General features: G+C 43.6%; 1 protein-coding gene across 1 annotated transcript; it reads left to right on the top strand.

The window, feature by feature from the left end:
• Nucleotides 1-771: 771 nt before the first annotated feature.
• LOC138910273 (uncharacterized) lies at nt 772-12,312 on the top strand. The gene is made up of 3 exons (XM_070201501.1): nt 772-1,069; nt 1,722-2,060; nt 10,337-12,312. Exons 1-3 carry the CDS (start codon nt 772-774, stop codon nt 12,310-12,312), a joined length of 2,613 nt encoding a protein of 870 aa, XP_070057602.1.
• Nucleotides 12,313-12,607: the final 295 nt, after the last annotated feature.

The raw sequence follows: 12,607 nt of genomic DNA, 5'->3' as shown, positions 1-12,607 counted from the left end.
CATGGTGCAGCCAGAGAACCCGCACGAGCTACTATAGATGAGCCACCAAAAGCTCTAGTTGGAGGACATGCACCTGAGACGCATGTTACTTCACCAGCCCTCCAGGAGACTCTAGCCCAGTTTCTGAGCATGTTCAGCACCTTGGCTCAGGCAGGATTGATACAACTTGCTCCTGCCACATCTCAGGCCGGGGGAAGAGCACAAACTCCCGTCGCTGGTACCCTAGAGCAGCGGGTCCAGGTCGATCATGTTCCAGATATATTATCGATGCAACTGGTAGCTCCAGTTCAGCCCGAGGTTAGGGCAGCAGTATCTGAGGCAGAGTAGCTCAGGCTCAAGAGGTACAAGAAGTACCACCCTCCTACTTTCAATGTCTTGGCGTCAGAGGATGCCCAAGGTTTTCTTGAGGAGTGGGACCATATCCTTCGTACTATGGGTGTGGTGGAGACTAGTAGGGTTTCTTTCACTATGTTCCAGCTTTGAGGAGTCGCTTATCAGTGGTGTCGAACATATGAGTTGGGTAGTCCGGCCGAGGTAGCTTCACTCACTTGGACGCAGTTCTCAGATATGTTCTTGAGGGATTATGTTCCTCAGAGTCTCAGAGATGCATGGCGCGCAGATTTTGAGCAGTTGCGCCAGGGTTCTATGACCGTGTCAGAGTATGAGGTCCGGTTCAGTGATTTGGCTAGGCATGCACCAGCCTTGGTTGCTACTGTTTGGGTGCGAGTTCATCGATTTATTAAGGGGCTCAACCCCAGTATAAGATGTAGCATGGCCCGAGAGTTGGAGATGGATATTGCGTACCAGCAAATAATAGGGATTGCTAGGAGGTTGGAGGGTATGCTGACTCGGGAGAGAGATGAGAGAGAGGCCAAGAGGTCTCGAGAGTCTGGCAATTATAGTGGTACTCGTGCCCCAGTTACAGCTCGACAGGGAAAGGTTTATATGGGTCACCCTTTTCATTCAGCACTTCCAGCCGTCAGCGGTGCTCCGACTACTCCTAGGCCCCAGGATCCCTATTATACACTGCCAGTGTCTAGTGTACCTCCTGTACGGGGTGCTTTCAGCGGTCAGTCCATCCGATCAGGCCCGAGCCAGTCACAGCAGCCACGTCCTCCGAGAGCTTATTTTGAGTGTGGTGACACTCGCTATATGGTAATGCTATATGGTGAGAGATTGCTCCAGATTTAGGAGGGGTACACCTCCATAGATTTCTCAGGCACCGCGTGCTTCACCGGGTCCTTAGGCTATGATTACAGCACCAGCTACCACTCCACCTGCACCGCCAGCTAGGGGTGGAGGTCGAGCAGGTAGAAATCTCCCTAGAGGGGAGGTTAGACCAGATATTATGTCCTTCATGTTAGGACAGAGGTAATTGCATCTGATTCTGTCATCACATGTATTGTTCCGGTCTGTCATAGAGATGCATCAGTCTTATTTGATCCAAGCTCCACTTATTCCTATGTGTCATCTTATTTTGCTTTGTATTTGGGTGTATCCCGTGATTCTTTGAGTTCACTTGTCTATGTGTCTAAACCCGTGGGTGATTATATTATTGTTGACCGTGTGTATCGGTCGTGTTTGATTGTTCTTAGTGGTTTTGAGACCAGTATTATTGTTTAGTATGGTGGATTTTTATGTTATTTTGGGCATGGACTGGTTGTCGCCCTATCACACTATCCTTGATTGTCGCGCCAAGATGGTGACGTTGGCTATGCCAGGTCTACCATATCTAGAGTGGAGAGGTACCTTAGATCAAGTTCCCAGCAGGGTTGTCTCATTTCTTAAGGCTCGGCGAATGGTTGAGAAGTGGTGTGATGCGTATCTGGCATATGTAAGGGATGTTAGTACCGATACTCTTATCATCGAGTCAGTTCCGGTAATGAGGGACTATTCAGATATATTTCCGGCTGATCTTCCGGACATGCCGCCCGACAGAGATATCAACTTTGGCATTGATTTGTTACCGAGCACTCAGCCCATTTCTATTACGCCCTATCATATTGCCCCAGCAGAGTTGAAAGAGTTAAAGGAACAGTTGCAAGAGTTGCTCGATAAGGGTTTTATTCGGCCCAGTGTGTCACCTTGGGGTTCTCCTGTCTTATTTATAAAGAAGAAGGATGGTTCTATGCGAATGTGTATTGATTATCACTGGTTGAACAAGGTTATAGTGAAGAATAGGTATCCATTGCCACGTATTGATGACTATTTGATCAGCTTCAGGTTGCTAGAGTGTTCTCTAAGATTTACTTGCGTTCAGGCTATCATCAGTTGAAAATTCGGGAGCCAGATATCCTGAAGACTGCTTTCAGGACTTGGTATGTTCATTACAAGTTCCTTGTGATATCCTTTGGGCTGATCAACGCCCCAACAACATTCATGCACTTGATGAAAAATGTATTTCAGCCTTATCTTGACTCTTTCGTCATTGTGTTTATTGATGACATTCTGGTGTACTCCCGGAGTCGGGAAGATCATGTGCAGCACCTGAGGACTGTGCTTCAGACCTTGAGAGAAAAGAAGTTGTATGCAAATTTTTCGAAGTGTGAATTCTGGCTAGATTCAGTGGCATTTTTGGGTCATGTAGTATCGAGTAAGGGGATCAAGGTAGACCCAAAGAATATTGAAGTAGTACAGAGTTGGCCCAGACCATCCTCAGCTACGGAGATCTGGAGTTTTCTTGGCTTGGCGGGGTATTACCGTCGATTTCTAGAGGGTTTCTCGTCTATTGCAGCACCTATGACCAGATTGACCCAGAAGGGTGCTCCATTCAGGTGGACCAAGGAGTATGAGGAGAGATTTCAAAATCTCAAGAATGCTTTGAGTACAGCCCCAGTGTTAGTGTTGCCTACTGGTTTGAGGTCCTATACGGTATATTGTGATGAGTCACGCATTGGTCTCGGTGTGGTATTGATGTAGGGCAGTAGGGCGATTGCCTATACGTTTAGACAACTGAAGGTGCATGAGAAGAACTATCATGTCCACGATATCGAATTAGCAGCTATTGTTCATGCCTTGAAGATCTGGCGGCACTACTTATATGGTGTCCCTTGTGAGGTTTTCACCGATCACTGGAGTCTATAGTATCTGTTTAAATAGAAGGATCTTAACTTGCGGCAACGGAGATGGTTGGAGCTGCTTTAGGATTATGACACCACTATTCACTATCATCCCGGGAAGACCAATGTGGTGGTTGATGCCTTGAGTCGCAAGGCAGAGAGTTTGGGCAGTTTAGCATATCTACCAGTAGTAGAGAGGCCTTTAGCCTTGGATGTTCAGGCCTTGGCCAACCAGTTTGTCAGATTGGATCTTTCCGAGCCGAGCAGAGTTGTGGCTTGTGTGGTTTCTTGGTCTTCTCTTTATGATCGTATCAGAGAGTGTCAGTATGATGACCCTCATCTTCTTGTCCTTAAGGACACGGTTCAGCACGGTGATGCCAAGGAAGTCACTATTGGAGATGACAAAGTATTGCGGATGCAGGGCAGGCTATGTGTGCCTAATGTAGATTATTGGGGTACAGATTTGGTTCAAGATGCTTTGGAAAAGGTTAAACTGATTCAGGATCGACTTCATACAACCCGGTCCAGGTAGAAAAGTTATGCGAATCGGAAGGTTCGCGACGTTGCATTCATGGTTGGGGAGCAGGTCTTGCTCCGGGTTTTGCCCATGAAGTGGGTTATAAGGTTTGGGAGGAAGGGCAAGTTGAGCCCTAGATATATCGGACCTTTTGAGATTCTTGAGAGGGTTGGAGAGGTGGCTTACAGACTTGCACTGCCACCTAGTCTTTCTTCAGTTCATCTAGTATTCCATGCTTCGAAAGTATCACGGTGATCTGTCTCATGTGTTAGACTTCAGCTCAGTCTAGTTGGACAAAGATCGATCTTATGTTGAGGAGCCTGTGGCCATTTTGGATAGACAGGTCCGAAAGTTGAGGTCAAAGAACATCACGTAAGGGAAGGTGCAGTGGAGGGGTCATCCGGTCGAGGAGGCGACTTAGGAGACCGAGCATGATATGTGCAGCTGTTATCCTCATCATTTCACCACTTCAGGTATGTCTCTATACTCATTCGAGGACGAACGTTTGTTTAAGAAGGGAAGGATATAATGACCCGGCCGGTTGTTTTGAGAGTATTAGCCCTGAACCCCTATTTATTGCTACCTCTATTTCATTTTGTGGTTACGTGACTAGCCGGGAGGATTTGTTTATGGTTTCGGAGTAAAATGGGACACATAGTCCCTAAAATGGAAGTTTAATTCGTAAGAATTGACCGTAGTTCGAATTATGTGAAGACGACTCCGAAATGGAGTTTTGACGGTTCCAATAGCTCCGTAGGGTATTTTGGTCTTAGGAGCGTGTGCAAAATTTGAGGTCAATCTGACTTGAATTGATAGGTTTCGACATCAGATGTAAAATTTTGAACTTTTAAAGTTCATTAGGCTTGAATCGATGCGCAATTTGCGTTTTTAGTGTTGTTTAATGTGATTCAAAGGCTCGACTAAGTCCGGTGATGTTTTAGGACTTGTTAGTAGATTCAGGCGGGTCCCGGAGGCCCCGGATGTGATTCGGATTGAATCCGGAACAAAATTGGACTTGTGAGAATGGCTGAAGTGCACCAGTTCTGGTGCAATCGCACCTGTGCAAGATTGACCGCAGATGCGAGCTCGCAGAAGCGAGCATATTTGGGCACAAATGCGGGCTAGAGTAAAGGGCTTGTGGTCGCAGGTGTGGTGTGAAGGCCGCAAAAGCAGAGTCGCCTACGGAAGAGAGATCCCAGAAGCGGACGAGTGCTTGGGAGGCTTGTACGTAGAAGCGGACGTGTTTGCATAGATGCGCACCCGCAGAAGTGGGCTTTAGATCGCAGAAGCGGAATTGGGCAAGGGATCTGGGACCGCAGAAGTGGCTTGGAGGCTCGCAGAAGCGACTTGGGGGCTTGCAGAAGCGGAGTGAGGGGATGCAGGAGCGGAAGAAGCCGCAGATGCGGGCGATTGGTCGCTTCTGCAATGTTGCACAAGCGGTTAAGTTTCCGTAGAAGCGGAAGTGCTAGGCAGAACACTTAAATACAAGGGTTCGCAATTTTGCTTCATTTTAAACATTTTGAGCTCGGGTTTTGGCGATTTTGAGAGCATTTTCGAGGGATTTCTTGAGGTAAGTCACTTGGGATCATTTTCATTCAATAATATTGTTTCCCCATTGAATTTTCCACCTAGTTTGTGTGTATTTAAGGTGAAATTTGGGAGTTTGAGCCTAGGGATTTGAAATTACGATTTGAGGATTTGAAGGTCGAGTTGATGTTGGATTTTGGTAAAATTGGTATAGTTGGACTCGTGGTCGAATGGGTGTTCGTATTTTATGACTTTTTCATTATTCTGAGACGTGGACCCGAGTCCACTTTCTGGGCTAAGTTTTCAATTCTTTACTAAAGTCGTAGTTTCATTATTTAAATTAGTTTCTTGTAGTTATATTTATAGCATGTAATTATTCTGGCTAGATTCGAGCCGATCGAAATTGGAAAATCGAGGGAAAGGCATTCTTATTGAGTGATTGAGCTTGGTTTGAGGTAAGTGACTTGTCTAACCTTGTGTGAGGGAAATCCCCTTAGGATTTGGTACTGTTGTAATAATTTGTTATATGTGAGCGGCGTGTACGCGAGGTGACGAGTGTGTACACGGGCTAAATATGGAAATTCTTGTTTTTGTTGAGTAGTCTTCTTTTAAATTCCTTAACTTAGTTGCCTTAGCATGTGCGTCTGTCATGTTTAGCCTAGTATTGCATGTCTACGTGTCTTAACTATTACTTGAAATTTATGCAACATGCTTAGTCGAATTTCTTACTTCCGTGATCTTGTATTCAGTCTATAACTGTATGATTCCTTACTGTAATTTCGTTGTTCCATAGGTTATGAGTTGCGTATTTACTTTTGGGACTACGAGGCGGTACCTCGGGAGACACTCTTGTTGCATATTTACTTTTGGGACTACGAGGCGGTACCTCGGGAGATCCCCATATTGCATATTTATTTTTGGTACTACAAGGCGGTACCTCGAAGATCCCCCTGTTGTGTATTTATGTTTGGGACTACGAGGCGGTACCTCAGGAGCGCCCTTGTTGTTTGCCTCTATTTGATATGTTGTTACCTTTTTGTAATTTCTCGTTGTTTATTTCTCAGTCATTTCATTGTATTATTATATTTTCTGCCTCATTTCCTTTTATTACAGTAGGAACCTGACCTGAACTCGTCACTACTCTACCAAGGTTAGGCTTGGAACTTACTGGGTACCGTTGTGGTGTACTCATACTACACTTATGCACATCTTTTTGTGCAGCTCCAGGTTCTTCCTACCAGATCAGATACCAGTGAGCTGGACCATACGTGGAGACTTCAAGGTATATTTGCCAGCGTTCGCAGACCTCGGAGTCCCCCTCTATCCTTATTATGTTGTTTTCCTTATTCTCTTTAGACTCTGATGTATGGAGACACTTAGTATTTTCTGTTAGAAGCTTGTGACTTATTTTTACCAGGTTTTGGGAGTTGTAATTATTAAAATTGCAGTTCTTGTTTATATTTCATATGTTGAGATTCGAGTTCAGTTTTATATTCAGTTATTCCGCAAATTGTTATGCTTGCCTAGTCTTAGAGACAAGGTGCCATCACGACATCCTACGGAGGGAAACTGGGGTCGTGACAGCAAGTCTAACTCATGAAGTCAACAATGGAAGCAAAAGAGTCATAGATGCATGTGTGGAATCTATATTTGCAAAGGTCACACTCGCATACATGGAACCTACATTTTCAAGACTAACTCATGAAGTCAAGAGAGAAGCACAAGTGCCATAGTTAATTATATGGAATCTACGTGCACAAAGGTCATATTAGCATACACGGATTTCACATTCGCAAAAGTGGAACATGACAAAAGCTACTCATCTTTTCCTATATATAGCAAGCTCTCTTTGTATAAGGATATCCAATCTTTTGGAAGACAAGAACTAGTCTTGGTCTTCTTTCTTTGTAGTCAAAATATTTCCTTAGTCTTTTAAACATTTCTAGTCTTCTAAATATTTTTTTAGCTTTTCTTACTCCATAACGAAGTAATCTCTTTTCATTGGGATAGTTGATGAAGTTTGATATATTTTATAATACTATCTCAGTTTTTATATATTTTTGTCTTGAAACTATTTATTTACATTTCATACTGTGCTGAAATAATAATTTTTAATTACTCTATTATCACATCTATATATTTTATCTCTAAGTTATTTATATATTAATTTTGTAATTCTCACGGAGTAAAATTAATATATGATAACTGATGAATAAAATAGTAGAGTGAAAATAATTTTTTAGTAAACTATTATTTCAAGTCAGTAATCTTACTTGCCTCAGTTTTAATTCACACGGAGAAATTGTTATAAGCAAGATTATTGATCCTTAGTAAAAATATTCTCACGAAGTTTTTACTTTCTTTTAGCACAATTCAAGCAAGAAAAATATTTTGATTTGAACGTCACTAGTCTTAAGTTGATTAATTAACATAATTCTCACGGAGTGTTATTAATTGGTTATTTCTTAGCGAGCAAAATATAATTTTATTAGAAATAAGAAATTATTCTTTAAAGAAATAAATGTAGAAATTGAGATTTTATCATAGTAATATTATCAAGTGAATTCAATGATTCCCAACTCTTTTTTAAAATTATAAATCTTTCAAAAGTTGTTTGTTTTGTTTAAGTAATTAGCAAGTTTTAAACCTCACTCACATTTTTCATCAATTTGATTTTCTCAAATAGTAGTTAAAATATTACAAGTCTGTAGCATAGATTATCCAGTCTCTGTGGGACGATATCTTAAACTATACTCGAATTTGACAGAGTACGAGCAAGAAATTTCAATTCACATTGGCCTCGTCAGGGTGTGTTATGGAGATTTGTATTAAATCACCACTATTATCCTTAGCTCCACGGTGGGCGCCAAACTGTTTACCCCATAAATGAATAACAATTAAATTTGTACGCGGTTTAAAGGATACGTGGTTTAATTCAATACGAATAATTAAGAACAACAGGTAAATGAGTTAAAGATGAAATAAATTATCAAACCAATCGCAATGTAGTGACCAAGCCTGATCTTAGATTGAACAGTGGGATTCATCCTCGATTGCACCCTCGATGCAAGCTCGGTCGCTAGTGAAGAAAAGAACAAATGAATAATGCCTTAAATAATAGCTAGAAGACAAAAGTAAACTTTTATAGCTTTGATTTGCATGTCACAATGTGTCAGAATAAAGACATACTTCCCCTTTGTATAGTAGGGGAATTTCAGTCCTAGTTCAAGTCTAAAAAAGGTAAAAATCTACTTTTCCGATAAATGTTGATCTAGAGTTGACACTGAACGGGATTCACACTGTAATATCCGGTTGAGGGTGAATATTATGGCCCCCTGCTCGTCATGCGTATTCGTTCACTGCATCCCCCGAGATCCAGAAGCTATACTTGGCTCGGATCTGTCAACTCACCATGTCCGATCTCAGATACATCGTTCATTCCTCTTAGGTTTCTATACGAGTGGCTCCTGGGCCTCGATTATAATCACTTCGAGCCACGCTTCCCCTTTGTTCCTTCATCGGGGAATCAGGAAAAACTTTGCCCCCGATTTCACCTATGCACACTATAGTTATTACATTATTTATATTATCTTTATATCGTCAAATGATCCAATAAATTTGGTTTACTAGATTACTTGTGGCTTAATCTAGTAAGCTTGACCTAATAATTGAATTATAAATTAAATATTTATAATGAAAATAAGAGTTTAACTTTTTACATTGACAATAAAACTAAAGGCATACAACGGATTGACGAAACATTTAGTCTTTCTCTCTATTATCCTTTCACTATATGACGACATCAATAGGACAACTACCACACACATAAGATATGTCATGGGCCACTTTCCAGCCTCGCCCCATTACCCCTTGGACGCGCCTCGTGGCGTCTTGGCAAGCCTCCCAATGCTTAGTGCCACGGTCGGCCCCGTGGTATTGGCAGCTCCAAGTGACAAGCACGCATGTGCCTCTGTCGCCCCACCGATAATCCACACCAGCACCCAGCGGGTGGCAAGTGCCAACAGTGTCGCGCACACAGACAATGCCGCGCGCACAGACCATCATGTTGCCAATAGTGCCGCACGCACAAACAATGTCGCGCGCACAGATCTTGATCCATATGCCAGTGCCCAACCACATGCAGATACAAATAGTGTCGTGCGCGCCGACAGCACCGCGCGCACAGACCCTGATGCTCAATACAAAGCTGCTACCAACAGACTTGTTTCTACCGTGTAGAAGGCTAAGTCCTTTTCATTGTAATTATAGAGTAGTTTTACTTCATTTTCTTTCAGTGTGCTTCTACAGCTTTTATAGGTCAAGTTAAGTAACTTTGGTTTATCTATTTTAAGCATTATTAAGGGGGATCAAGCATTCAAGCAAGCAAACATTTCTCTGTACTGGTGTCTCTCCCCCCGACACCGCGTAGTCTTTTGTAATAGCTTTCATTCATTAATGCAATCAGCTTTCATTCTCAATTGCTCATTTCAATTCTCTCATTTGCTCACGACATTGATTTTTCCGTACGGTACTGACAATATCGTCTAGCGTACGGAGGGGACGTCAGTTGGCGGACAGCAACTGCACTGACATCGGTTGCTTAGCCTTACGTCGCACTTCCAAGGAATCTTAGGAAGGTGCCGCATAACAGTTGGTATTATAGCCTAGGCTTGACATCGGGCGAGGGAACATATTGCCAATACTACCATTTCTGACCATGGTGAATTATGGGGAACGCCTCATGACCCTAGAAGATACGGTTGACGTATTACGGACCATCGTGGATACGGTTCCTGATCTAAGAACTAGCCTAGTGCAAAGGTTGGATGACCTGGACCGCAGAATGCGGCAGGCCGAAGTTGACATAGCAAACATCAGTCGCGACTCTTAGGAAGACCGACAAATGGCAGTCGTAGAGGCAGCCGAAATTCATGGCAAATTCGAGGACCTCCAATAGGAGCGTGCCGAGGATTTAGCCCATCGGGAACTAGAGGCAGACAAAATGACTGCCATACAGCAAACCATAGAAAACTTGATAGGCCATCTCAATGTCGTCAATGTTGCCCTTCAAGGCCTGCTTAGAGGAGGCTAAACCAAATCATGGGTTCCATGAACATCTCCCCTGTGCCACAAAAGCTGAAAATTCCGGAACCAAAGCCATACAACGGAGCTCGGGATGCTAAAGAAGTGGAGAATTTCATCTTTGACATCGAATAGTACTTCGATGTCGTAGGAAAATTGGACGAAGCCAAAAAAGTAGCAACTGCTGCCATATATCTTCATGGTGAAGCTAAACTCTGTTGGCGAGTGAAATACGAAGCCATCAGGGCCGGGGAAAATACTCTCAACACATGGGTAGAACTGAAGGCAGCCATACGCCTGCAGTTCTTCCCCAAAAATGTGGAATACAATGCACGGAGAAAGCTGCATGAACTCCGTCTGACCAGGTCAGTGCGGGATTACGTGCGGGAATTCTCCACACTCATGCTAAACATACGGGATATGGGGTACAAAGACAAACTATTCGCATTCATAGAAGGTTTGAAACCTCATGCTCGTATGGAGTTGCAAAGACAAAGGGTAGATACCATGCCCAAGGTAATCCAAGCTGTAGAGTGCCTTGGGGATTATCATATGGAAACTCAGAAGGATAGGCCCCAGCCGCCTGTCCGAGGGGGATACAATGGGAGCCAACCTAGCAATGGTGGCCCTAGCAGAAATGGAGGAGATCGAAGTGCATCAAAATCTAAGACTCCTTCCCAAAGCAACAACATTGTTGCATCAGTCAACAACAATCAGGGGAGAAAGCCCCCTTCAGAATGTTGTCATTGCGGTGGGGAACATTGGAACAATCAATTCCCAAATACACAGTTCAATGCGTATCAGACTGTTGAAGATGGGTCAGATGATGACGAATCAGACGAGGCAGAGCAAGTACGTGCCTTCAATGCAATTGTTAGCTCCATCCTTGAAACCTTAGCGGGAACCAGTGCTGGTAACCCTAAGAAGAACGCATGCCCAATCGCCAAGAAAGGGAAACAGAAGGTGGATGAGAGGCCTCCTACCATACAAGAGAGGACCTTAATGTTCGTCGAAATGAGAGTAAACGGCAGACCCATTCGGCCAATGATAGACACGGGTGCTACCCACAACTACTTGGCCTCAACTCAGGTGCAGCGCCTCGGCCTAGTTGTGCAAAAGAGTAGGGGCCGTGTCAAGGCTATCAACTCACCACCCCAGCCAGTGGGTAGAATAGCCAAAGAAGTGCCAATGAAGCTTGGCCCATACAAGGGAAGAATCAACCTACGCATAACTATCATCGATGACTTCGAATTGATAGTGGGATTGGAATTCCTTAGGCAAACCAACACCATACCGGTACCATATGCCAACATGCTCCTGATGATGGGATACAACAGGGTCAAACCTCGCATCATACCATGCATACCCATAAAGATCTCGGCCATGCAGTCAAAAAATGGAGTCAAAAGACATGAACCTATGGTTCTGGATACCCTCAACATCAAGAATCAACAACCATATCATCGGCGTCAAACGACTGATGGCGCCCCTCAGTGTGTGAAGACTTGTCAAGCATGCCAGAAGGACAAGTCAGATCGCTCAGCACAAGCGAAACTCTTGGAGCCGCTACCTGTCCCACAGAGACCCTGGGAAAGCATTTCCCTGAATTTCATCACAAGATTACCCAAGGTCGGAGATCTTGCAACCATCTTGGTTATAGTAGACCAGTTTTCCAAGTATGCTACCTTCATAGTAGCCCCACAGAACATATCGGCAGAAGATACAACTCGACTCTTCTTCTCTCATATTTTCAAATATTGGGGCCTACACAAAGACATCACTAGTGACAGCGACTCACGCTTCACTGGAAAATTTTGGACCCATATCTTCAGGTGCCTCGGATCCAAACTGAGTCATAACTCAAACTTTCATCAACAAGCAGATGGCCAAACAGAACGGTTCAATGACATGCTGGAGGAATATCTCTGCTACTTTGCAACCGGATCCCAGAAGAATTGGGTGAAGCTTCTGGATGCTGCTCAACTGTGTTTCAATTCACAAAAGTGCTCCAGTACAAACAAAAGTGCTTTTGAAATTGTTACCGGACAGCAACAGCTACTCCTAGAGACAGTGAATGCACTAAACATGCCAAAATCGCCTCGAGCTGCCAGTTTCTCAAAGGAATAGGAGCAAACTTTGGAGAGAGTGCATAGCTATCTTGTCAAAGCCTAAGAGAGGGAAAAGAGGTATGCCAAACAAAACTTTCGCTTTGTCCAACATCAAGCAGGAGACAAAGTGATGCTAAGAATCCCAAAGCAATACTTGTTTGCAGCGAGGACCCATGTGATGACCCGATAGGTCATCTTATATTTTGGAACCTAATTCTGTGATCCGAAGCCTTAAAAATCATGTGTTTTCCTTCCTCGATTTGCGTGTGCAGTCCGGACGTCTTTGCGGAAAGCTTTTATGTTAAAAACTAAGA

Source organism: Nicotiana tomentosiformis, chromosome 4 (assembly GCF_000390325.3).
Source record: "Nicotiana tomentosiformis chromosome 4, ASM39032v3, whole genome shotgun sequence".
Lineage (NCBI taxonomy): Eukaryota > Viridiplantae > Streptophyta > Magnoliopsida > Solanales > Solanaceae > Nicotiana > Nicotiana tomentosiformis.
Note: the sequence above shows the minus strand (reverse complement) of the source record. Positions and strands in the feature narration are given on the sequence as shown.

Coding starts and splice junctions, on each gene's coding strand:
- LOC138910273 (XM_070201501.1), top strand. CDS start 772: ATGGCCCGAGAGTTGGAGATGGATATTGCGTACCAGCAAATAATAGGG. Junction 1,070..1,721: donor TGTACGGGGTGCTTTCAGCG/GTCAGTCCATCC, acceptor TGGCTATGCCAG/GTCTACCATATCTAGAGTGG. Junction 2,061..10,336: donor GCAAGAGTTGCTCGATAAGG/GTTTTATTCGGC, acceptor TCGATGTCGTAG/GAAAATTGGACGAAGCCAAA.